The sequence below is a fragment of the Paralichthys olivaceus genome, chromosome 7 (genome assembly GCF_024713975.1).
Source record: "Paralichthys olivaceus isolate ysfri-2021 chromosome 7, ASM2471397v2, whole genome shotgun sequence".
Taxonomy (NCBI): Eukaryota; Metazoa; Chordata; class Actinopteri; order Pleuronectiformes; family Paralichthyidae; genus Paralichthys; species Paralichthys olivaceus.
Window position 1 is genome coordinate 8,524,723 of NC_091099.1, and position 27,415 is coordinate 8,552,137.

The following is a 27,415-nucleotide window of genomic DNA, read 5'->3' on the forward strand; positions in this document are numbered from 1 at the left end:
TGAAGGTTGAACAGTGTGTTTTATTGGCATCTGAGGACACCAAAACCTAAATGGTTGTATTTAGTCTGTATTTAGTCGGACTTAATGGATTAGTTTTTTTTAGGGATGTCACAGCATCAGTTTTAAATAAGTGAAAACATATTAACATGAACAACGTCTTAAATTTAGTTGGTATGTTGTAACAGGAAATGAGGGGGGGGGTTTCCCTTAGTGGGCACAGCATCGCCAATAAATATATCTGACAAATGTACACAGGTTTTTCAGGCCCATGTTCTATTGCATGTGTATAAATAGTGACACAGAATAGATGCAATGGTTCTGAAAAATACAACTTTAACTTTCTATATATACACAAACTGGTGTGATAGACCAAACATCCCTTTTACAGTATGTGGGCACCCGTCAGTTCGGTCTTGATAATATTTGGCACCACTGCTAGAACCCTGTGTCACAGAAGCCCACTCCATCACAATGCTTAGTTATTATGTGTGAGACAAGCCACAAACTGAAGTTAACACTATACACAAGACTACTTTGTCAGCCTTGATCCAATGGGAATCCGCTTTTTAAGAACCGTCTGATTGTGACAGAATGCCAGGCTTTATCAGGAAGGTGTTTCGTGCTGTCTCTGTGTTTTTCAGGCTAGGGCCATGCGTTGGGGTTGTTCTAGGTTGGCTCGGAATTTATCAAGAAACCGTGAGGCTAATTCGTCATCCACTAGTCGTCCGTCGCTGGACAGTGTGACTGTCATCAGCTGCTGGGTGCGCAGGGTCTGGTCCTCCTCGCGTAGTCGCAGCTCGGCCCTGGAAGTCCCAACGGCGAGGATGCATGCCTGAGGAGGGTTGATCACGGCGCTGAAGCCACTGATGCCGAACATCCCGAGATTAGATATACTGCCAGGGATAGAAATGGAAGAAAGAAGTCAGACTCAGCAAGGGGGAGGGACAATGCATAAAAATTAACTAAGTGGACATAACCGTGGTTCTAAACCAGCTCCTTGATGCAAAGAACATTACCACATGGAGAAAGAGGGTGAATTAAATATATGAATTATAACTGGCTGTGAGCATCTAATTTAATAAAACAGAACATTAATCAGTAAAGATTAATACGGCAGATTCAGCCTTCGAATCTCTCACTAAATGCAGTGTAGGGTCACTTAGACTGACTGGGGGGGCAGTTTGCTGCCTTAATGAGAATCCTAGCTCAGGGGGAAACAGGCAAATGAATGGAGGGAGGGAAGTCACACACATATCCTCAGGAGGACATGGAGGACTGCAGCTCCATTGGAATTCATTGCTCTTGCCTGACACAGAAACCCCATTTATGTCTCAATGACACCATTAATTCTAATGGGCTGAAAAGCCTCTCTTTCCACTTTTTGGCAATTAATGGTGCAGTATCTAATGATCCTTGTCATCCAAGACCACATTCAGTTCAGTACCACATGAACTGTAGGACATGCATAATATATATTGACTCTTTGTCAAACCAGATTTTAGTTGTGAAAGTAGAAAAAGATATCATATCACTGAGTTGGAAGAAAAAGATAGAAGGGCCTCTGTTCCCGCACATAAGGAAATATATCGATTGGATTGAGAAATTGAAATTTTTATGTCACTACTGTGCCTCTTCTTAAGAAATGATGTGTCAGGTTTATGTTTGTAGAAATGTTTCTTGTTCTGTAATTATATTTTTCTTAATGTGAAGCAATCGATGACTTGGGATGCAAGATACATTTCAGAAGAGAAATAAAGTGTAATGTAATGTAATCTAAAGGTTTACCTGAATGAGCCTCCCTGGTACTCCTCAGGTAGAAGTTTTCCATCACGAGCCTTTTGGGCCAAAGCCTAGGGAAGAAGCAATATTCATCACTTACAGAGGAGATAACCAGAGAGCTGGATTTGCCTTTGTGGAATAAGCACACTGCTGGCTGACTGCTGTTCAGTACCACATTTTGTAGATATCCAGGGAAGAACAGTATTAGGATTCATCTACTCGAAAATATCACAATACAAATTGGGCCTGTCCAACCTGTGGATGTTGAGATATTTCACAGGATAAAAAAGAAACCTTTTACTTGTTGGTGGCTCTTTGTGTAAAGTTCTCTGGGACACATGGATACATGTACAATATTTCATGGCAATACATCTAATACCTGTTGCAATATTTGAGTTGATTGGGCCAACAGAGCAAAAAGACCTCAACTCTATCCCAACAGCGAAGCCGCTAGCATAGCAAAAAACGTGTGTAGACCAAGAAGACATATTTTCTTTGTAAGGCTAGACTCAACTATTATGATATTTTGATATTCTATTCTATAAACTCTGGTGTGCTGAAAGAACACCAGAGCTTGTCTATTCCAACTAGAAAAAAAGCCACAATAAGCTTTTAATTAAGACAAACCTCTTACTCACTGCAATTCAGCAAAAGTGTCAAGAGCCTTTCGGAGGTCAATTTTGAAATACCATATTTAAGTAAATGATCCAGTGTCTAACAACCCCTGAGATAAATGAAAACTACCAGACTGTGCAATGCTAAAATGAAGCAAGGGAACATGACAACGCCCAGAGGGAAGATGAGGCACCTGACGAGGAAAACACATCACTGCAGCTACTTCCTATAAAATGTATGTTCTATCAGAGCATGAACAACCCTGGACAAAACACAATGAATCTGTCAGATGAGAACAAAGTATGAAGATGGTATCGTTTCAAGTACATTTGCAGATGATCCACTTTATGTTTACAAAGGATGATTTCTGTGATCCAAGAAACATACACTCATGGTCATATCAGATATAATCGTATAAATCTGATGACAATACAGGCTCTGCATTATACTCCAGACTTTGCTGAAAGACTGAGTGAGCTACTCATGAAAAGGTATTTTTACACAGATCTTTTTTGAAGCTTTTGCTCTCTGTGAGGATGAAACTGTTCATTGGCCACAGCATCTTTATTCTGCATGAATTTTGTTCAAATGTAAATGTACAGAAAGGTTAATGAAGAGGTTGCAACCAACACAGAACATCAAGTGTAAGCATCCATATCTTTTAGACACAGTGGGATATGCCGAGCACATTTGAGATAAGAGTCGTAAGTACAAAAAGAGTCTGACGTTTCTCTCCATCCTCAGTTGCTAGTGGCGGACTGACCTCTCCAAGCCTCAGTCACACCACATGTTGACTTTGATTTGATAGCAATAAGCACATGTAGAGTGAGCTCAAAGCAGATGTATAACTGAAGAGCAGTGGGAGGCAAAGTGCTTTTTGGAAGCTCAATTTGTTTGAAGGAATGTCTGCAGAATTGGTTCCAATGCCTTATACCAGCTGTTATGCATAACATTATGTCATTATAGGTATTGTTATCATCAAATATGGACTGCACAGGTCAACAATAATTAACATGATTCAATTCTTAAAAGCTCCAATAACAACGCAGTAATATTCTGCACTGTATTCCACAGCAGTATAATATCCCACCTTCAACACTCACGTATGCTGTAATATAAACATTTCTTTGTTAATATGTTGCAGATACATACAACTACATCATTTCAACTCTGAGGCATCATATTCACAGCTGGCCTTTCTCACACTTGCAGCATAATATAACATTAATGTGCTAAATTACCTGTCGAGACAAACAGACAAGCAGTAACAATATTTCAGCATCTGATTGCACCATTGCCGCTGGATTGTTAGTAAGAGTCTGAAAGGATAATTACACACCCACTCCCTCAACTCAGCGCACAGCTCTCACTGATAGTTGCAGACATGCTGTGTGCATTCCCCCAAAAAACTACCACATACGTTCTTACCATTGCTGACAATTGTTACAAATAATCATCAACTTTGGCCTCTGTCACAGGTGGACACGTTCATTTTCACCCCTTTTCTGCTCTGTGATGTTGTTCAAACCAGAAGCAACTAATTCTAAATAGTCTAAATACGACACACAGCCCAACACAGCTATGATAATGATGCTAGCAGCACTAACTGACCTCTGAGAATGTGCTGGGCCTACCAGAGTGAATGCAGACTTGGAGGTTTTGTTTGTTTAATCAAAATCATATCTTCACAGAGACATAAATAGCAGCCCTGAGCAATTGGGTACTAGACTGGGTCACTGCTGGTGAGAAACACATTCATTACCTTGATCTCCAGAAATGTATTTATTTTGATTTCTGTGTCTCTTCAATAAGAAAGTGGCTCATAGGGAGTGTGTCTGTATATGAATGTCAGAATTAGATTTTTTTGTTTGTGAGTTGGTGAGTTAATGTCTGTCCCCAGCTGCTGACTGTGGGCAGGGGAAAGAGCAGACCATTGCAACTTTGCACTCCATCTGTGGCCAGTGACAGCTGTGACCTGCAACCTAATGGCACAAAGATCAGACTATCTGAGATCTATCAGGATGATTTGAAGACCACTTCTACTATACACACTCCTAACAATAGGAAATAGACGTAATAAGTGACACAGGGGGGTGTTTTCCCACACATTTGGGATACAGTCAAGCCTAAACTCCCTTATCTATTTCCAAAAACAAGCCAACAGCAACATATCACCTGAAGTGGAACAATGAAAACCCCCATAGCTTCAAGTTAGCAACCAACCATGAGGGAAACTCCCACAATGTTACCCATTAACAAACTGTAAAAAAAGGGTTGATAATATTTTCTTGCTCTTAATTTCTCTTGAGCCTGTGATTTCTACCTTTGCATTAGCTGAGATCTCCTGGACCCCTTTGTTTGCAGCATCCTTGATGATGGGGGTGATGAGGCCTTTGTCAGTCGCCACAGCGATTGAAATGTGGATAGAATCAAGCGCTTGGGGGCCATCACCGGACCAGGTGACATTTACTTCTGGCATCTCCTGTGATAAAAAAAATCAAGAGGTCAGCGCAGTTTCTGACAGGGAAAAAACGACGAGACGTTGACGGATTAAAAAGCCGACTGCTTCCTGGTTACATTGTGTATACAGGCAGTTCATAACTGCAGGTTTGGTATAACACCAAACGTGATCTATGTGACTTTTATAAAGTATTTGTATATCGTATATTGTATTTCTACAATAAGGAAAAATGCACACTGCTCATCCAGGATCAGGCTTGGCTGAGGTGCTGTAGCTTAAAGACCTTCAACTAAATGATAAAAAATATAAAGAATTATATCTTTATATTACATTAAATGTGGAAGAATAATAATAAATCAATGTGTTGGTGAAAGTACACACTTTCTATCAGGAAAACTAATGTACAACATATTTACTGCATCTATACACATACAGTAGATATGTATATACATAATCAGAGAATCAGACTGACTGACATTGATTATGATTAATCTTTTGTGGTGAAGCGTCCATAACAGGTTATTCTACATTATAAATCTTCTACATTCAATTCTTGGTCCTGTGAACACAGAAAAGGTTGTCTGCTCACATAAAGTAGAGCAGAGCACTCTGCCAAAGCATTCCAGTTGCTTAAAGTGGTGACACAAAACTGGCCTCAGATGCCACTTCCTGATGTACTTAGGTCAAAGAAGGAAGTACGGTTGCTTTTTACAGTTTTTGAATGTTACATAAGTGAATCACATATTTCAGCTCTGAGCAGAAGCCACAGAGGTATTTTAACCACGTGGGACGTTGGACTAACAGTAACACAGTGTTTAGACAATGAGATAGTCTTGTGTTGCTTTGCTGGGAAACACATCAATGTTTCACATTCTTCACATTTAATGTCACACTCTCATTGCAGCTTCTCATACATGTCTTCTGTCGTCTGGTACATGTAGATGCTTCAGGGTGACACATTCAGTGATGCATGTACAGCATTCCATGCTAAGTAATAAACATAAGTGGGTTGATAGGGTGCGCAGCTCTTATCGGATGCTGCTGAGACATTCCTCGCTGAAATAACTAAATTACCAGAGGGCCACATCTAACCTGCATTTCCTTTCACACATTCCTCAGATCAAACAGTAGCTTAAGTCACATTAAAACAAGTATTTTAGAGATGTCCCTCTGTTTGGGTTTTCTTCCATTCTTCAGGGAGATGAATGGTTGAAGAAATACCTCAGAACTTTCAAGAACAAAACGATCTGAGCGTCTGCGTATATATTTAGTCTCTTCTTATGATGGCAAGACTAATGCCACCAGTTGAAACACCAGCTGCAAATTGAACCAAAGAAGTTCAGTAACAGAAGTCACAAACTGTGACCACAGGCTTTAGTCACAGCATTAGGGGATGAATTCATAAAAAGATTGGTCTCAACAGGTTTAAGGAAAAAATTACAGCAAAAGGAAAAGATTCTTAACAATACTTACTTTAAGTGTGACAGCAGCAGCCTTGATAATGAAATCATTAACAGACACTTTGATCTGTTCTGAAAAGACAAAGAAGACACAGTGTGTGAGCCTGATTCAAACTCTATGAGAAGTAATTTCTGCTTATTACAACCAGTTTGAGCTGGTCTGGTAGATAGTGTCAAAGAGGGGCCAAGGACAGAGATTAACATTTGACAAAGACGTTTGACATGTGATAATATACAAAGTGGATTGTTAAGGAAATTTTGGAGAATGAAAAATGTTTCCAAAGTGCTGAAATGGGCCCTATTCACGAAAAAGGTGTAAAATTGTTAGCAAATTGTGTTGGCCTGTACACCACTTGATTAGAATCCACCCCTTTCTATCTGTCACTAGCTTTTGTTTTGATCCTCCCCCTTTCTGTGTGTGTGTGTGTGTGTGTGTGTGTGTTTCACCAGCAGACCGAGCGGGTTTGGCCTGGCAACGCTGCCAACTTTTACTAGTGTCCATTAGTGCTGTACTAGACAGTTATGAATGCTGCGAGTGGGATGATTAACGAGCTAACCGTGAAATCGCTCTGCTCCTGAACAATGAGGGTCCGCAAAAACAACCGGAGAGAGAATCCCTCATACACACACAACCTTCGCTAATAGGTCTGGTATGGCCAAACTGTTTCCTCCGTCAAAGAGACGAGACCCAGAGAGATTAACTGTTTGTTTGACAGTTCGGCAAAGTTAAGCTGAATAAACCCATTTAAGCAATAGTGTGTTGAATGTTTAAAAAGATAGGTAAGTGAAAAAGTGCTCTTGCTATATAAACATGAAAAAAGCACAGATTACATTAAAGAAATCCATGAAGAGAAGCTATTAAGGATAATTATTCTGTAGCCTGAATGTGTCAAAATGCTTAAGGGGGGCTGTTGTGACAGATGTTGAGCAAACACACATCCTGACGGCTGTTTAACCAGAACTTGTGGTTTGCTCAAAAACATTTGCCAGAGGATGTGAGGTGAAGAAAGTAACAGAGGTTCCTGCCAAAACATGGGGAATATAGTGCTACATCCTGCGAGTGTTAAATTTTGTATTCAAACTGTACCAGACTCACACTAACCATACAGTACATATAACTTACTGATACTATAGAGATGTACACAGCTATCCACAAGTACACACACTCTCTGAAATATCCCTTTTGATGCGCTTTTTTATCGTGAATACTGTTGTTTATCACACAGGGTGTACCGAAGAGCAAACACTCTAAAGAATCAATTTTAAATAGTCTGACGCAGAGAGAAATGATTACTCTGGTGGAATACTTTACTCTGTCAGCACAAAGAAACAACTCTGTTAATGTAACTGTTGTTTTCAATCACAGTTGCGAAAGAAAAACAGCTTTTATATGATATTTGTCAGTGAGCTTGCTTGTTGATATAATTTGTTGTCTCAACTGTATTGAGCTGAGATATGAGAGGCAGCCACTGTATTAATGAAATGTGATTAGATAAAAACTACGTTATATGATGATGACTATGTGCGTCTTTTCAAGGTACAATCAGCCATGTTGTGATGTGGAGTGTGGGGAAAGAGAACTGAAAATCCCATAATGCATTATTCAGCCCAATTTACAGTTTATCCACTTCAGACACCACAGAGCATGTAACCTGTGAATCACCAACACCAGTTATTGTGTTACATATATGTGCAGTATGTGTACATCAATTTCTCCAAACATGTCTGTGAAATGGAGATGTGTGCCATGTTTGAATCAGAGGAACATGACTGAGAGGACATGTACCACAGCTTCTTTCAATGACTGTCATCTTTGTCAAATGAGCAGTCATGTGAAAACCCTGAAATCCGCATCTTCATGGAAAAGTTTCCTCCAAAACGCCACATGTCCGTGTTAAGTAACAGTGCTAACATGTCCGTGTTAAGTAACAGTGCTAGCGTGTCTGCGCTCCCTCGAAAGTTTTGTGTTTTCACCTTTGGCCAAATCTTTGCGGAGCTTTGTGACGGCAGCCATGTCACAGTCAACGGAGGCGTACGCATGGGGGATGGTGGTCTTCGATTGTGTCAGTCTCTGAGCGATCACACGGCGCACATTAGAGGCTGGGATCTCTGTGAAAGTGCCCTGAGGGAGGACAAGTGAAGGGGAGGGGTAAATAATGAGGAAAGGAGTGAGGAGAAAGAGATGGCAGTTTGAGAAAGACAAGATGAGGGTAAAAGATTGTAGCGATTATATTGACAAGTTTGTTATAATGAGTTTAAGATTGATTAGGAGTGACTGCTATGTGAGAAAGACAATGTGTCAATCTGCTTATTTATAGATGCTGTTGCTCACATCAATGGTCTTATTTTACAGCATATGCACCCATGAGGACTAAAACTGAATATGGAAGAAAAACTAAAAACAAAAGGGCCTGTCAACAAGATTTGAATAACAAAAAATAACATAGCTATCGGAAGCTGTTCGATAAAAACCCTGCTCGCTCATACAGAGACGAGACTACATGGCATTATCGCAAAATAGACAACGAGGCATATAAGTATTTTCATGTAAGCGAGTGAAAGTAGTGCTCACTGGTGCTCCTGGCTTCCCTGGTACAGAGAGAGGGGGTACGTTGGGTCTGCTGCCAGGAGGTGGAGGACTAGCGACCGGGGTGGGAGCAGGACTCTGGGCAGCTGGGGTAGCCATAGCTGGTTCTGCTTTGGGGGCAGGAGACGTCTTCAAAAGATTTAATGCATCTCTGGTGAAAAAAACAGAAAAGGAAATAAGGTAAGGAAAAATAAACGAAAAATAAACAAAAGATAAACATTTTCATTTTGAAATATTGATGCAATAAATTCAATATTATTATAAAAATCTTACACAGGACTGAATTATAATGTTACTCTCTGCCATGACCGACTAGAAATCCAAATATTACAGCTCACTCTTTGACGGCATGTCTGTCTCAGTGACGGGCTGCAGAACTGAGTAAATATTAGATGTGGATGAAATATTCATGACGTTAACACATTTCTAATCAAGAACATTAACATGGGAACAAAGTGCTTCTCACAGGCTATTCCAAAAATATTATGCAGACTTAAGTAATGTTTTTAAGCTAATTTTATTTGGGTCCATTGTTGTGGAATTGCATAAGTGCACTAGCTGATTCCCAGAATGCCACTGGTGACAGGATGACCTATTCAATTTCAAGCAAAAGGCAGACTTTTTCTTTTCATCATGTTTTTCTTCATTTCTAATATTACTATTAATGATGTCCTCATTTTTTTACTGTTGCTAACAAAATCAAACATTTCTTTATACAAGAGTATAAAACAATGTACTGTGATACATTATTAACCCATCTACTCCCACTTGGCAAGCTTACACGTAGCTCTCTCTGTCACTTTTGTTTGGTTTCTATCTGTGTCAGACTTATAGAGGGTGGGGTAACTATCGGTCATCCTCCAGTGGATGGGCGTCATGAGAATCATTTGTAAGTCACAAACAAACTGCAGCAGGAAGGATCAGGTGACAGCTGCAGCAACGGAAAAGATGTTTGTTTTTTCATTTTTCCTTTCCACTGGTGCGGCAATCCACAGATAACCCTACTTTTCCTGTGGCACTTCATCAAATAGCACAGACTAATTACATGTTGGTGCATATGCCTCATTCAAACATGTTTCTGCCATTTCATAAAGGTTGCATGTATGATTGTACAGTGCTAAGACAACTGTCCTGGATTTTTTTTCCACTCACTAGTTTTGACAGTGAAAACAGTGGGAGGGGCAGGTATCAGGTGTGCCTGCTTGAAGCATTGTGGCACGAGTTCAATGCACTCCAGGGTCCATCTACCCATATGCATCCCGTCCTTTGTCTGGACCAGCTGTCTCTGACCTCACCATGTAGCCAGGAACAGTCTGGGCCCGGCAGCTATTTTCTACTTGTTCAATATCCGAGCTGCTGTTTTTCCTCCCTCAATCACAGTAGTCCCTCCTTTTCTCTCGGGAGTATTTGTTTGTGGAGGGACTGAGGCAACTTGGAAATCCCCCAGCTAACTTGAGAGGGTTTAATATTGCAGAATTCAGATAACCAAAAAATAAATAAGAAAATGCAACTGAGAGGTTGCATGTGACTAAAAAAAAAAAAAACACAAGTGCAAGCAAATGAAAAAGAACATTATGCTTCAGTAAGAACTTTAAAAAGAAGACGAGTTGTGCAAAAAATGTGCGAATGAGGATCCTATATATAAATTTACACAATGTTTCTGTTATGAAACAAGAGGAAGGCGGGTCAACAGCAGCCTACAGTGGCCATTTAACAATGATGACACCATAGATACCTTTTGTGTAGCTGGCTGGCATGTGCTTTTCACACCGACCATTTACAACCCACAGACAGCCAAGGCAAAGGAGCCTCTGAAAGACTGCGGGAGGGTGACTGGAATATTAAATAGGGAGCAAGGCAGTGCTCACGCTCACGCTGGAACACACATAGAAAATGAGAACCGAATGTAAACAGACACACATAAATAAACTTTGTCTTCTACTGCCAGAGTTTTAGTGTACTGGACTGAAACACAATTTATGAACAATTTTAAATAAAAATACTCTTTGGGGCCAGCTCCATCACTACTTATCCTCTTCCTGTAAGTTTGAAGTACTAAACTGCTGCTGTAGAGAGCAAAAACTAAAATAAATGCAGACGTCTCAATTTAGTGAGCACCGGACAGCTTCTATTTATTGTAATGTAGACAAATTTATATTTAACTATTATCTATATTTTAAAGTTCAATTCCTTCATACTGACAATCAAACCAAAAAAAGCTTCAAACCAATACTGATGGAAGGAGCATATAGTTTACATTACCTACTGTGTCCTTCTGAAAAAATGTAATAATTGATGAGAGTAAAACTCCAGAAAGGTTATGATTAATATACAGGTGAAATTAGTTATTTAGATATGGGAGTGATTCATATATATAGCATTACACCTGTATCTATAACAATCCAATAAGGATCATAAGGCACTTTTCTTATCAATGTTAAAAAGTGCTTTGCAAGGAGTAAACACAAGATAGATAAAAATAAGAATAAAACAAAGGATCATGAGCATAACATCAGTGTTTATAAAAGCTAATGATAATCTTTTGCAAAAACTTTCAGAAAAAGTTAGCATTTTAAAAAAGCAGGATAATTCATCTGTCTTAGTTCAATGGGCACTGAATTCCATAATGTGAGGGCTCTAATGGCAAAACTTCCGATACTCTTTGTTATGAGCCAAGACCTGGGAGAAACCAGTAGGGTCTCTCTGTGGATCTTGGCGGTCGAGAGGGCACATACCAGGGACAAGGCCATTTAAGGCCTTAAAAGTGAGTAATACATTTTTTTTAATCAATGCTAAAATTGAAGGAGTCAGTTTAGAGGGAAGCACAGGAATATTTCTACAGTATATATCCACACACTGGTTCTGCCTATAGGAAATATAAAGACTGGTAGGGTTCACAAAAACCATCAATCATTACCCATTCCTGTGTTAGCTTAGCCTGATGGCTAACATTGCTATTTATAACAATGACGAAAGGTAAGGGGAGAAAAGGTTGTGATATAAATGCATGTCTTATGTAACATGCTATGATCTCATCCCTGGGACGTATGACCTCCATTATTCACGTCCACTATAGAGGGGCCCCACGGAGCGGAGGGTGGAATGGGAGGGGTGGGTACCCTTCCTTGGTTTTAGTCTTATCTGAAGTGCCACAGGACAAAGAAAGGGAAATAAGGTCTATTCTACCCTTTCTTGAAGGAGCTAAACATATGTGAAACTATTCACACGAGGATATTTGGTTTCCAACAAGAACAGAACTCTTTAGTCTCTCAATGTACCTGAGCTACAGCCCATATTGTACGACTTTAGGTTCAGACATTTTCCTCTAGATTTCTCACAGACTTGAAATAAAAAAATTTAAAAAACAAATCACATCAATAAAATGTTTTGGCATCAACTGGCTACTGGATGTGTTCCAATTCCAAACAAATACTCAGCATCTGGTAGCTTTACCAAAGCTATTACTGAACAAACTAAACTAAAACTAAAAATGTCCACGCTTGAGTAAGCAGCCACCAGACATTGGTCAATGATCAATGCATCCTTTTAGCCATAAAAAAGGATGTTCCTTATTTGAATTCATACTGGACACTCTCTACATTATTGTTCATCCATTTCAGAAATTAAGTTTTCAATAGCTTGAATTTGACTGTTTCTTCAAATAAAAAGAGAAAAACAGGTTTGGCGGTGTTTTAAAAGTGAGACTGAAGATATCTGTCCTTTTTCTGTGCCTTGGTCAGCAAACTGTTTGAATCAGCATCATTCAATCTGTGAAGTCCTCTCAGCAAGAGAGAGAGAGACACACTGCTTTTTCTTACACCTCTTTTCCTGCAGCGTCTCATCTGCTCCTTCTTTTCAGCATCAGCCTCCATTTCTGAAGACTCTCTATGCTAATTACTCAGCTAAAGTGTCAAGAGAGGTAAAGAGAGGAAACTCGGAAACTGCAATTATAGAAAATTCTTCAAGACCTAGAAATCATACAAGTCATTGTGGTTATAAAATTGTTTCAGCTCTAAATCAGCGTTTTTGTGACATTTAAAACTATAATTGAAATTATAATTAAAACTATCATTATAGTAATAACTATAATCAATAATAAAAAGGAGTTATCAGTATTTACAGTGGTAGGTTTATTAAGCTTCCCATCAATTTTTCTTTTACTGTAAAACAAACACACGTCCAAAAAAACATATGGTCTGTGTTACTACGGTCACCAGCGGGTCCTGGAGAATAGGTTGCTATGGCAACAGTAGTTGCTTAATGAGTTTCCCCAGCAGGGTGTTAGGTGGTTAACGAGAGCATTCAATCAGCTCCCCACTGACAGCAGGTAGCCATTAGAGGACGCGTTTGTATGTGTGTGTTTCACAGCTTTCTTTAGTCTGAATTCACAAGCACATTAAAAATATTAACCACGTCTTAGTCACACTGTATATCACAGTAAATCTATCATCCCACGACTTGCATAATGACAGGTTTATTTGAGATCTCTCTGACCTCATCACCAGGAATAAAGTCAAATGTTAAAAAGAAAAAATGTCATACAGTCGTCACAGATAAAAGGATGATAAAAAAGTTCTGGGGGACGATGCTTCACATAGCACATATTTTTCTGTCATCAGTAGGTGTTTAATTCTTCTGAAAACTGTGAGTGGGATAGGCTAAAGTGATTTTATGAGTTATTGCAATAGTTTTTACATGCCTGCAGCTCCCACCCAAATAAAGAAGAAAGGAAAAAATATGTTTTCTAAATGAGTGTGTCCTCCGTGTGGTTGAGCTTTTTATAACTTCTGACTGGACCTGGGAAAACTAAAACTAATTTTGTTTTGTAAGTATGATTTTGTATTCTATGTAGTTTGCAGTAAGAAGAGCACAATGTATATGTAGTTTGACTTATGCCACATCCACACTAGTTTTTTCATTTTAAAATGAGAATCAATCTGTGTCCATTTTAACACAACTACAAACATACATATCACATGACGCTTGTGCATGGGAACTTTTGCAGATTGCTCAAATAATAGCTTGGCTCATGCACATAGGCAGTTGCACTATTAGCAAATGAAGAATTTAACTGAAAAACAGTGCTTGCAATTTGTCATCCATGTTGCATTCACCAGGGGTAGACGAGGCTGATGCCTTTTGTTTTCATCTGGAAAAAGGTCACATGGTAGGAGCGTGACGAATGAGGGTAGGATAAGTTGTGACTGATAAGATCCAATCAGGAAGTCTGCACTTTTCTGCCTGTCCATACTAAACTGCAACCTCAGAGTCTTAAAACTAAAGCAGAGCCTGCAGTCTCAGTTTTAGGAGCTTGAAAAAGCATTAAAGCCTTCGGGTATACTCACTCCTTGGTGATAAGTCCTCTTGGTCCAGTAGCTGTGGCCAGCTTTGGATCCAAACCATGGGTGTCCAGGATGTGTCTTGCTGCCGGACTCAGACGTAATCTGAAACAAGGAAGAGTGTATGACACAATTATAAAATAGTAAACTATAAGCTTTTACTTTAAAGACTAAAAACAGCATACTGATAAAAGTCAAAGCTAATCTTGCAAGTCTATACAGTGGTCTGAATATCTGAGACCGCTTCCTCACTGTCCATACTTGTCCAAAGCATTTAGCAATATGTCACTGTCATTTCTGTTCAAGCCTCTACTGAACAAAGTTGGTGGTAAACTGTCTATTATTGGCATTAAGATTGACTGTGTTAAAATTTCTGCATCTATTTCAGGATAATCATGCGACCTGCACAACACATCCACCTTTCATCTTTCACACCTGTCAAGCTGAGGCAGCCATGGTGCAAATCATAATATGTGGACGGGCTCAGCGTAAAATGTTTGCATGACAAATAGATCCTGTTTGTTCTGTGGCAGCTGCTTTGCTTTCCACGAGTATTTCAAGTGTAAACAGGGGCAGGTAGGATCACACACATTCTGAAATGTGAACTGAGAAAGGTCATATTACTAAGAGTGTCTGATGATAGGACCTTCAATCGTCACAACTGTAAACTGAGCATTGAGAGTCTTAAGTTAATTGTTTGTGTCTCTTTATGCCACCGAATCTGGTGTAAGGCTGCTTTACCTACACAGAGGCGGAGACTTAAAAATTACATTAAAAACTGCAAGGGCAGTCAGAGAGCGCATATCTCCGTCATGATACAAGCCTCCACAAATTTCATGGAAGTCAGTCCACAGCCTGCACGGCACTGTTACCCACCATTACTGCCAAATTGTGTGTGTGTTTACATGGATCTCTATTCACTCCATTAACACTTTACTGTAAATTAAGAGTAAAGAAAAAATTGAAAGGGGTGTGATTTGAACAGTTGAACTGAAATCAGGCAGCACTCACGGTCCTGATGTGGCCAACACTGGAGGAGGTGGTGGTGGAGCAGCAGGGGGTACAACTGGGGCAGCGGCTGCATGCGTGGCAGGTGGTGCTGCCGTTGGAGCTGCAGCATCTGGAGGGGGGATCTCAACCTGCTTCCATTCCTGCCCTTCCTCCACCATGAGGGCAATGAGAGTGCCCAGGCGCACATTGCGACTGCCCTCCTCCATCTGTAAAGAGGACAAGAGAGGTACTAATATAGTGAGGACTGAACATTAGCGAAACACGTTCTGTCACTTTAATAATATTTACTTTATATGAATAGCACTTATCTAAACAAGGTCACAAAGTGCTTCACAAACGGTTGAGACCTTAAAATGTATAGAAAAACCCAGCAGTTCCCACAATGAGGAAACACTTTGGTGACTGTGGAGAGAAAAATATCCCTCATTTACTGGAAGAAACCAGACATCATTACCTTTATGCCTCTTTAAACCAAACACCTACTGTCATAGACAGCAGAGTCAAAAGCTGCCCCATTTAATAGACTACATAAAATATATGTGCAATAAAAGTAAGATAAAAAGGGATAGAAGGAATTAAAACAACACAGTAGGACCAGAGTTACAGGTAGTGAGTTGGCGAGCCTAATCTCATCAGGCAGGGAGTTCCAGAGCCTCGGGGCCCTGACAGAGAAAGCCCAGTTACCCTGAGGAGCCAGCCTTGACCTAGGGACAGCTAACAAGGAAAGGCAGGCCGATCTCAGGTTGCAACTGGGATTGTAGGGAGTCAAGAGCTGCGAAATGTAAGAAGGGGCCAGCCCACATTGTTTTAAACACAACTGAGATCGCTGGAGTAAAGGTTAAGGACTGTTTAAATAAGAAATTAAATGAAGGGTTGTAGTGATACTGACATTAATCATTTAACCAGTGGTCGCTTAACAGATAAACCTTTGACAGCCACTATAAGGGGGCCTCTTGAAAATGACACTGCCTTCTAATTCACATCAATTTCATCACTCCATTTTCTCACTCTCTTAACATGACAAAATCCTGGCTGTGCTGGAATAGGCTCTTGGAGTGCACTGGACGTGTTTTCATGCTGTTCAAAGCTGTCAACCATTGATCCACTATCTTGTTACGGAGTAATCCAAGCAAGCCTTTTGCTATGCTGCCCAAGCTGTGCAAGGTGATGTTCCTCAGTCAATATTGATCAGTCTAAATGAAAGGCCCGGGCACAGTACGCAGGGCTGGGCTGCTGCGCTTCATCTCCTTTTCAAGAAGGTATCCACTCAGTGTTCTGTCTCTTAAAGATGTAGCTCAATACAAGGAGAGACGTCCTACATACTTGCACTCATCAGCCAAAAGATGATAACCTGCAATTCTAAACAATAAAATAATGTCACAATAAAATGGTGCAAACTGAAAGTACTACTAGTAAATCCACAGTTATCAACACACTCCACCCCCACCTTGTCTTTCTCGCAGGCATACACAATCAAAAGCAGCATAATCATATCCACCTAAGTGGAAAGAACAGCTGAATATATGAGCACCTGCGCTCACTGTTAGGTCTGCATAGAACTACAGCAGCACAGAATAAGCAGGTCTTCCTGACTGTCCTGCAGCAAGGTTACAGAGACAAACAGACAAAACCAAACCGGTACCCTGTGGTGCAAAGTACTGAAATTCAATATTTACTTACATCTGACATAATAAATAAGAGCATTACGGGTTCTGATGAGCATATGAGGATTATACTTCTATAGCTACGTAGGGATTTAATGTAAAAGCAAACTGAATGTTGGTGATGAACACAAGCCTATTCTACCACAAACCGACACAACATGCTCTAGGTTGTAACATGAGAAAACCTTTATCTCTGTGGTGTGTGGTCCTCTGTGATGATATTTTTTGGTGAATGTATTATGGTCAACCGGTGTTCCACCTAGCTCTACATGTTCCATGTCTCTACCCCTTGTACAGGACTAGGTGATGGATGAAGGTAAAGCCTAAAGGCTTCTGTAAAGTTCCACAGAAAGTCCCTGTCTTAAATCCCTCAGGGATTTGTTTAAGAGACTAGAGAGGCAACATGTTTCCCATAACGCTGCAATATGTGATCTGTTTTTAAGACAGTTGTCAAGATGTATCAAGATAATCTGAGGAGGAAAATAGCCCTGAAGAGACCAAACGAAAAGATACATAATAAACTGAATGTATTCATTGCAGTGTGAAATGTGTAGATGTACAAACACACTCATACAAAACAGCATGTTCTCATGTGTCATCATCTAATAGACACAAAATAGCAAGAGGGCATAAGAGAATGTGTCATAATTCTGCAGCCAGATCTTCAAACTAAATCTAAAACAATTATATGATACATATAGAATTTATACCCACTCAAATAATGCATCCACCCAAAAAAGCTGTTTAGGCCATGTACGTATTAAGTTTACAAGAAATACACTTACAAGTACAGAGAGGGTGAACTTAAAATCACTAGAATGCTTGTGAATTTGTTTTGCAGCTGATTCTCAATACAGTTTGAGGCCACAAACAACTGTTTCCAAGAAGAGTAATAATAATTCCTGCAAACACACAGACAAACATGACTGCTTACTTGTGGCTTCTCAAAGTAAGATCATATGCACTGTATATGCACTGGTGGGTCGTTGCATAATCACATGCTAAATTCACTGTTTTGATGTGGGGCTCAACACTGCCATCAAATGGTTATAGAACACAGTGAAAGAAGTGTAAATGATGCTCATGTCTCAGCATCTGCAATGGTTCAGAATCAGATTCCTTCTGTTTGTCAAGGATGATTTTACTGATTTATAAAGAGGTGCAACTGTCAGGGAAGAAGCCAGTAGTATAATTCTGCCTTTACTGTGTGGTTGTCAAATTAAAAGAATCTCCACTGGACAGGTACCTGGGTAACCTCAGATCTTAAGTAATTTATAGAAAGTTTAAAGTGTGCATATATAGCCGGGAATTAAAATGAAACTCAACTCTTCTACGTGAATGGACGGCCTCTTAGGAGTAAAATCTTCAAGATCAATGTGTGATCTTTATGCCCTGTCCTCACAGCCATCTTTTCCCTAAAGCTTCACATAAACGGCCTCATGACACTAGAGAAAGACCCTGATTCAGAAGGTAGCCATTTTTAAATGGCAAAATTCTCACTGAGAAAGGTCTACCAGAGCTCAGAGGAGGCTCTTAAGGGACCTCTTCAGAGCCCATCAGGCATGGTAATGATATTACAGAGTCAAACTAGACCTTTAATGAGGTTTAACCTACTTATCACCAAACTGTTATCATATAAGTCCCCTGAGAGTCTAAACGGCTCAGTTACATTGAGCTTAGTCTCAACAGTTATCAACTTTCACTGATTTGATGCTGTGAAGCTTTTAAAAAATTCCATTAAACTTGATAATTTCAGCTTTGTCACTCGGTTGTTGCAGAGGACATCAGCTCATGGTCAAATGGCACTGGAAAATGGTTTAGTGTGCGTAAGTTTATTTGTTTCAGGAAGACAGATTTAACCTCAGCATGCACATAAACAGAGGGAAAAAACAAGACTTCGTGCTTAGGGGATGAGATATGGGTTGTCTCTGATCAATAGTGCATGACAAATATCGCAGCAGTAGTCTGCCAGCCCAATGTGATGTAAAACACAAAGACACAATTCTGTCTTTCTGCTTTTTTCTTAAAGGTATGACATCATAAACATGTGGTGCTCCCCCAAACAGAAATATGGACTGTAAAATATTTCAGTTTACTCCTTTGCCTACAGCGCACAGGTAACATGCTCTTGTTTTAAAATAACTATGTTATAAATTCTGTGGACAATAGATGCAGGATTTCCAACAATCTTGACCTCAGGAGGTTAGAGAGTGATTTATACAAAATATTGATTTAGAGGACACAGAGTTGTTGATGTTTAAATTTATCACCTGGATGAAAGTGTGGAGATGAAGAGAGGAGGGGAAAAGAGATGATAAATGGGAAAGTGACAGGTTAGGATCGCAGAATGTGCTGGATATCTTCATCAGTTTATCCAGCTATCCAACCCCCTACTGCATCTATTCCTCATATCAATCTCCACTTCATCTAAAATACACCTACCCATGAATCCATCTTTAAACCGGCATTCGCCATTTCATCCTCAGCAGCATTAAATTGTAAATACATCCGAACACAGAGGAACTATGTGCTGTATACGTATTTGTCATTTCCTACAGGCTATGATTGATTGTACCCGAGGCAGATTTTCAGATTGAAGCCCTCGGGTCAGGGTAGAGCCACACAGTAATAGTATGATGAGATACATTAATGTGTGCTCAGGGTGCTGGTGCTGCCTACCCCCAACCATTACAACCCAGAATGAGCAAGCTCCCTCCCCCATTCTCTCACCCCCAAAAGCCATGGTTGGAAATTGGTGGAGGACCATTGTGGTATTTGACCCTCATAAATAATCCCAGTGGAGCACAGGAAGTCCCACGTCTACTGCAGCCTGTCCAGGCATTTGGCCACAGGCGGGTAATTACGACAGCCCTTAAATTAGAAACGTAGTGGGTGCTTGAAGAGCCACAATTACACCACTGAGGGCTAATGTACTCTGACCCAGACAAAGCGGATGCCACTTTGCCCATGCCAAGTATGTGAGTGTACAGATCTAAGAAATAATGCCACAAGCTGCAGTTTCTCTTATTAAATATACACATCCTCTCTATCAAAGAGAGACAGGGCTAAGGGGCTTATCTAATGCAGACAATCTTTCTCTGCCAGCTTCAGCAGCAGAGCCCTTACCCCAAGTTCTTGGGTGGTTGCTATGGAAACTACATCATCCCCACTAGTAGCTAAGACAAGGATGGAGTAGGGCAATGTGGAAGAATGGAAGTGGAGTGAAAAGCAGGAAAAATGAGACACAAGCCTATAGTTTATTATAGATACTCATCCCTCTGATAATTAATTCATTAATTTAGGCACCTCTAGGTGTGTGACAGAGCATGTTAAGGCATTATATATTCTTCAAGAATAATGTATCTGGATGCACATTTGTTATGTTCATCTGCTGGTGGCGCCTTTGTTAAGGTTGTACAAACAGACACATCGGCCAATTAAAACCTGCTCCACTCAGGCGTCACATTAGCATGTCCAAATTTACACAGCTAAGGAGCGTGTTGTGTTATTAGATAAAGCTCTTTGTGGCATGCAGCAAGGCTTTCGGTCCTTGTGCATGCATGGGAACAAACAACACCTCACCATCAACTGAAACTGGGAAAGTAGATGTCCATTTTGTTAATTGATGTCTATTTCCTCCCACTTTACAAACTGCACAAAAGCAAAAGAAGATAAATCTTGTTGTTTCAGTGCTGGCGAAATGAACATGCAGTGGAATACTGATGAAAGACACGATGATTGCTCTGTCTTTGGCAGCCCATTAAAAATTCAAACAACAAACAGCACAACCGAGGGGATGGAGGGGAGAGAAATATTTGTCACTGGAGACATCTTGTCAAAGCTTTGCTGTCACTGCATAGAGAAAACACATTTAACAATTGTACCTAATTAGCATATGCAAAGAATGAACCCTAAAAGACACACACACACACACACAAATATTAACAGGACTACACTCTACATTGTGTATGGTTATGTCATTTAATATTTAAATTGTTGACTTTACATAGTTTGATGGCATAATATCAGAAAAATTCAAAACTCAAAAACAATCTTGTCAAAAAGAAGAAACCTGGTGCTGATATATAGGAACACATAATTTTAATTTAATTTCAGCTTAATTTCAAACTGTTGGCTTTCTCTATATTATGGTATGGTCTTGATATTACTATGTTAAGTGTATGTTAGAAATAAAATTGAAATCAACTGAACCCTCTGCTTTCAATAGAAAGCCACAATAAAGGCTTAAGTACGAGTCGACCTGTTGTTTTTCAAATAAATTACGTTATCTAATCATCTCATGCAGAGGAGGTTTATGGTTTGGTTTTTATTTTGCTCACTCACCAAGATCTTTGCCAAGATACCATCGTCATTAGACTCCAAGGTAACAACGGCCTTGTCTGTCTCGATCTCACAAAGGGCATCGCCTGCTGCCACAGCTTCACCTGAAGACATAAAGAAACACATACAAAAGCTTTCAATAAAACACAAACACTCTTGCTAAGAATTTAACTTAAGGGGTTTTATGTGCAAATCAAATATTTCAGCTGCAGTTAGAAATAAATGCATGAATCATAATCAGCATCAGCAAAACACCTGCACTTTCACTGAACCTTTCTCACACAGCGAACAAATTAGTTGCAATAAGAATGAAAGGATTCCATTGAAGGGACAAAAAGGTTATGCAGGAAGAATATCTGCTCTGGCTGAGGCTGACATATCAAAGGCAGAGCCTAATCAATGTTTCATGGGAAAGAATGTGAGATACGAAAATGCTGCTTGTCTGATAGAAGGCAAGATCTTTGCCTATCTGTGGAGTCCCAGTAGATTCCCATTGGTCTATCACACGAGAGAGCTGGAATATATTAGCATCTATTTAGCAGTTGGAAAAGGACGGCAATTAGGAGCCACTGCTTCACTTCTTCACGTCTTCCATACTCATACATGCATTTTTTAACATTTTATGGAACAGCTCAGATGGGCTTGTATTAGGAAGATACAGAGACAAACTGTTTCCATGGACAGAATTGAAGAGCGGAGGAAAAACTGCTGTTCAGGGGTCAACAGAGTCGTTATAGTGATTACATGTGTGGGTGTTAATGAGCAGGTCTCTCATAAACAGCAGGAGACTGTTAACCCTGTTGTGAGAGTAGATAGACTACTACGGGAAGCATTGGGGCTGTTTAAAGCTTAGTGCTCTGCTTTGGCATTTATACACAAAAAAATCTGAATATACTTTAAAATTGATTCATATCACATTATCACGTGTGTGTGTGTGTGTGTGTGTGTGTGTGTGTGTGTGTGTGTGTGTGTGTGTGTGTGTGTGTGTGTGTGTGTGTGTGTACCCCACACTGATCTTTCTATTTCAGCTTCTCTTTTCATTAACCCATCAAACATCAACTCACACTTCAGCTGACTGTCTAGCATTGCGCTCTGTATGTTTTTTTTTTGCATGAAATTGTATCTTGTACAAATCTCTCAAGCAGAGACAAAATAAGTCACAATGTTTTTTAGTGTTACATTTTACCCGCACAGCACAGAGAGCAGTTAAAACAAACAACTTGACTCACGGGTTGTGTCTGACATAAGACGATGGTGTTCATTAGCTACTCCCCAAACGGACATGGTGTCTGGAAGGGAACGTTTGATTTATTGTTCCTATCCTAACCAGGTTTATGGACTGGATCACTGTTGAAGATGTTGTTAGCATCAAGCAAGGACGGATAATGAGAATAACAGCACCAGCAGCAACAATAATGGCATCCCTACACTGCAATGTCCACTTTGATTATGTTTATATTTACCCAGTGTCTTATAGTGTATGGAAATGACTTAAATCTCTTTTTACTGCAAGCGTTGCAATATGGGGCCTCTGCAGGGCCAATGAAAACATACGGAGGTCCAATAAAATCCTGACCTACCACCCAAGAGGGACAGTAGGGGACAAATTATATTGTCAGCTGAACAGCTCATTTTAAAAGGAAATGTTAGAATCAATAGAATCATTTTGAAGAACGCTTTCAGCATTTATTTAGACAGTCAAGGTAATGAACAGGATGATCCAATCCTCTTCGTGACATATGTCAGAGAATTAAGGGTACATGAGATAAAGGTCAAGGGTTATCTAGATCTGACATCTGGTGACGCTTCTATCTTCTGGCAGGAAAAACCAGGGCAGTGCTGTGTGACAAAAGCAAAAATTACCTTGTGAAATCTCAAATTAAAAGCTAAATAGAAACAGACAAGAGCATATAGGCCGTGTTTAAGGTTGGGAGATGTGTGGGAAGGAAAGCGGGTGCGTCAAGGGAAGAGTAGCTGGGGATGGGTGGGGGGAAGGTTGAAAGAGCACAGGCAGTATTGACGTTGGAAGCCCCTGAGAATAAGCAGTAGTGGAGTCAAGATTGGATTTGTATGAGGTTTTAACACCGTGTGACCCCAGGGGTTAGGTGTGATGTGCAATATTAAAGATTAAACATGCGACCCCAAGCCTTTTCACCTCTGCTCTAGTAGAGAGGAAGTGGGAAAAGGACAACAAAAATAGACTACTGTTCTCCCCTATCTGGGTCAGTAAAAGAAGCATACGGTACATTAATTGTGCTAATTGATCTTAAATGATGCTGAAATATAGTGTAGCTTTATCACTTTTCTCAGTGAGAAGGTTGCCACTTAAAACGGCTAACACATCATTTGACCAGAGCCTGACCTTTATTTTATTTTACTTGATATTGTATATTGTGGGACAGGAAAGTGCCAAAAGTAAACAAATGTTGTGACAATCTTAGCAGTTAAAAAATAATTCTGGTTGCAATAATGTCATGCAGCTTGGAGACGAAAAATGAGCAAAGTGATTCTTGAATTGTGAAAATTGAGTTTAACTTTGTAAACATTTCTCAGAACAAGAAGCAGGAATAGCACATATCAATATTCAATAATGTCCTGCACAAATAATTCCAAAACAAAATGCTGATCTTATTTCAATGTGTCAGTGAAATGGTACTTAATTCATTTGAATAGTAATTCAGGGAACAAGACAATAGGTACTTTTCTAACCTTCAAACCACTTGAAACATGATTTCACTGTAGTTTATCACAGTAGTATCATGAAACCTTTTTTGTAAGCTCTCATAAAATCCTATGATGACTCTGGGGGCAGAAAGGAGCATCCTGGATGCATTTTGGTTGTCAAAAGAATTTATCTTTCCTGCTTTCCCGCTTACAAACACATGTACACATGTACACATCTCACCCCGAGCCACAGAAGCAAATGGCAACACGGCAGAGCAGCCAATCACAATTCAGACTGCTTCACCTCCTCATAAATGAGAGTGGCTGAGGCGCATGGCCAGGCAGAGCTGCTAAGCATTGATGAATAGTGACTAGCGCGCTTCCTTGAGCCAATTAGCCACCAGAGACCCTCAGGTGCTCCACTGCTCAGGCCTCCGCCTCACAGAGGAAAGTGGTGTCAAAGAGTAAATGATTTCTATTGGTCCATCATTGTGGGAACAGAAATGTTGAGCTTTATGATCCGATGGAAACAGATGGAGACATTTTTACTCTCAGAATTATATATGTTATGACTGCGAGGGAGAATTCAAATGTAATTAGAGTTAACAACAAATAAAAAAATACATCTAGAAGGACAGTAAAGCATCCGTTCCTTTAGATAAGAAATTATAACAGACAACAGTTGTAGCAGGTTAGTTAAGCAGAAGAGTGTGGTGATGAGGTGGTAAATAAATCCATTATGTAATTTGTTTCTTTTACCTTCCTGCTTCAGCCATTTGACTATGTTCCCTTCCTCCATGGTGGGGGACAGAGCAGGCATTTGCACTTTGAGTGGGGTGACACCTAGGGGACAGAAACGGAACAACAGTTAACTTATACCCAGGCGGTGGTCGTGGAAAATAAAGAAAAAAATATTTCCATAAAAAAACATATTCATAATCTTCCAACAAACAGGTCTTCAACTTCAACTAGGCTATGTGTATGTCAAAATAAGTCAAGCAACACACCCAGAAGTTGCAATGTTTGGCTGCAACAAGGCCCTCAGGCGCTTGACAGAGGAGCGCTGGCAGGTCACTTATATAATTGTGAGTGTGACTGACACAGCACTAGAGGCTGCAGAGGTACTCATATACTTGCAGGCCTTCCAGCAAGCACCAAAGACCCGACTGTCACCAGCTGCAGCCACTCAAGAGGCCAGAGTTTAACTGGCTGCAAGCAACATTTTGGACACTAGTCTTCAGGCTGCCAGAGAAAAGCACAGATCCAAGCTGCAGTGGCATCAGTGCTTCCCTACAGCTAGCCTGGAGTGCTGCAGATGAAAGCACAGCCTGGGCAATTGTTCAAACATGACACAATTCAAAAGAAATGCCCCTTTGTCTAGTGAATTCTATACTCTCAGTGAAATTCACAGATATGTGATGTTTAGAGAGAGAATGTGATATAGATAATGACAGACAATGAAAAATTAAATGTCCTTGAGATATGACACTAGATGAAATCACTGGCAGACATAAAATCAAAACTATTCTGAGGTATTATGTCTCTCAGCTGTGCAAAACTGATTGGAATTAATCAAATAAATCATGAAATGACAAATGCTCAGGTTAGGGTTATTGGTTATGTGGTCAAGGAAGCAGAATAAAAGCATGAACAGTGTTTAGTAATTGACACAGCAGCGCTTTTTAAAATCCAGGATTAAATGTACTGCAAGAATACACACAAACACAACTAACATATTTGAATCAGTTTAGTTACGTTAACACAAACAGTGTAAAAATGTGAATTATATCAATCACACATTCAAGTAAAGTACATCAGATGATAAAGGGCTTGTCACCTCACACTAAATGTTCCAGAAAAATAAAATTGGTCTTTGTCCATGTTGTGTGATGCTGCCATCTGGTGGATAAAGAAGCTAGGTACCAGTCTCATTACCTCAATTTTGACATTTTCTTTCTCTGAAAATATAACTGTTCTGTGTAAGTCAACTGTTAAAGAAACAAGTATATTGAGCAAGATTACTGAAATCATTGTCAATGATTTCCCTTCATGATTTACACATTGTATCTAATTACAATACAGCAATGAAATACAACTTGATGTAGGACCACAGAAAACAGGTGAATGAGCTGTCTTGAACATGATCCACCTTTTTAGCTGTGATGGTAATAATAGTCTTATCATCATCTGAACATGACAAACCCTTTTCACAGCAGTCGTATCCACAATACCAGAGACCTGACTCTGACTCATATGGAATGCAGTCATAATTAGTATTAACAATGTGCTGATCCTGTTTTGACAAGCGAAAATGTGTGCTGTGTAAAGGGACTATTGTACAGTAGGAGTGAAACCACTGAAACTAGTTGGTCTTTTTTTCATGGAAATTTTGACATGTCACAGCAGGAAAAACCAAGTTTATTTAACGATATCAGTATCTGCATTTGCTTGCTGAGGTGAAAACTTTTACAAAGTCAACAATGTCATTAAGAAAAGATATACATTTTTGTTTAGTTTGCATGTTTATTTTCTTAATTGAAGTTCTATACATCTGATTCTATCTTCTTTAATCTATTGTTGTTAATAATAAAGTTAATAGTAAAATTGTAATGCTTAGGCTTAATAAGTTAATACGAGAACTGAAACATTGTTGTTATCAGACAAACATGCAGTCGTTCTACACAAGTCAGACTGACTTTTAGTTTATGTATTTTGTAAATACGTAATGTTTGACATATATTTTGTATATTTAGATTCAGTTGTTACAGCAGCAGTCAGGTCACAATGAGGTAGACAAGAGCTGAGCATGTACATTATAAACACCTTACACTGAAGTGGTTTGTATAGAAGGGTGAAAAAGATCAGACTAGGTTGAACCTGTGGTGACACATGATGACACAGAGAGACTCATGCAATGTTAAACAAACAGTGGCTGCCCCCTGGACTAAAGAGGCTCTGTCTCTAACCCATCATGAGTGTTTGTGACCAGCGTGTGACACATATCACCTAAAACCCACCATTACAACCAGGAGTCTTGGATCTAGCAGCACCACAATGTCTATTGAGAGGCAGTTTACGTCTATTTCAAGTTGATTACGACCATGTCTAATTGTGTTTCCCTTCTCCTATCACACAAACTACATAAAACCCGAAGAACACAATCTGTGCCACACAAGCCTTCACACTTAAAAGCACTGTTATTAGTTGTTATAACCGAATTACACCGTTAGCCAAGCTAACGATCGTGGTGAATGTCAGGAGACAAACGGACGTGTCATCCTTCTGTTTGACCGTCAACACTCACCGAGGACCCAGGGCGACAAGTAGAAACGTCGGACCTGCTCCTGCCATGGTGTTGTCGCCCGTACACATTTGTTAAAATGAGACAACCTGAGGCCAAATAAAATCCCTTGACGACCCAGACGCAAGGAAGCCGCCATGTTGTCGTCCTCACCCCTCGGTGAGAGGTGTGTGTACAAAAGCCGGACTGTAAA

At 39.9% G+C, this 27,415-nt stretch overlaps 1 protein-coding gene across 2 annotated transcripts; it reads right to left on the minus strand.

Annotated features, from left to right (window-relative positions):
* On the minus strand, positions 1-27,415 carry pdhx (pyruvate dehydrogenase complex component X). 2 transcript variants are annotated; one of them, XM_020079454.2, is made up of 11 exons: positions 27,226-27,415; positions 24,681-24,764; positions 21,261-21,361; positions 15,253-15,458; positions 14,248-14,346; positions 8,888-9,053; positions 8,290-8,437; positions 6,329-6,387; positions 4,718-4,876; positions 1,786-1,850; positions 1-893 (listed from the first exon to the last, which is right to left on the minus strand). In XM_020079454.2, exons 1-11 carry the CDS (start codon positions 27,359-27,361, stop codon positions 638-640), a joined length of 1,479 nt encoding a protein of 492 aa, XP_019935013.2. In that variant the 5' UTR covers positions 27,362-27,415; the 3' UTR covers positions 1-637. The 2 variants fall into 2 exon arrangements, with proteins under 2 accessions (XP_019935013.2, XP_069384688.1); XM_069528587.1 differs by having other exon boundaries at positions 21,261-23,096; positions 27,226-27,385.

Excerpts from the sequence above, each read along its gene's own strand:
- pdhx (XM_020079454.2), bottom strand. The coding sequence starts at position 27,361 with ATGGCGGCTTCCTTGCGTCTGGGTCGTCAAGGGATTTTATTTGGCCTC. Across the intron at positions 9,054-14,247 it reads AGAGGACTTATCACCAAGGA|AGATGCATTAAATCTTTTGA; the intron begins GTGAGTATACCC and ends TTTTTTCACCAG. Across the intron at positions 8,438-8,887 it reads CAGGGAAGCCAGGAGCACCA|GGCACTTTCACAGAGATCCC; the intron begins GTGAGCACTACT and ends GTCCTCCCTCAG.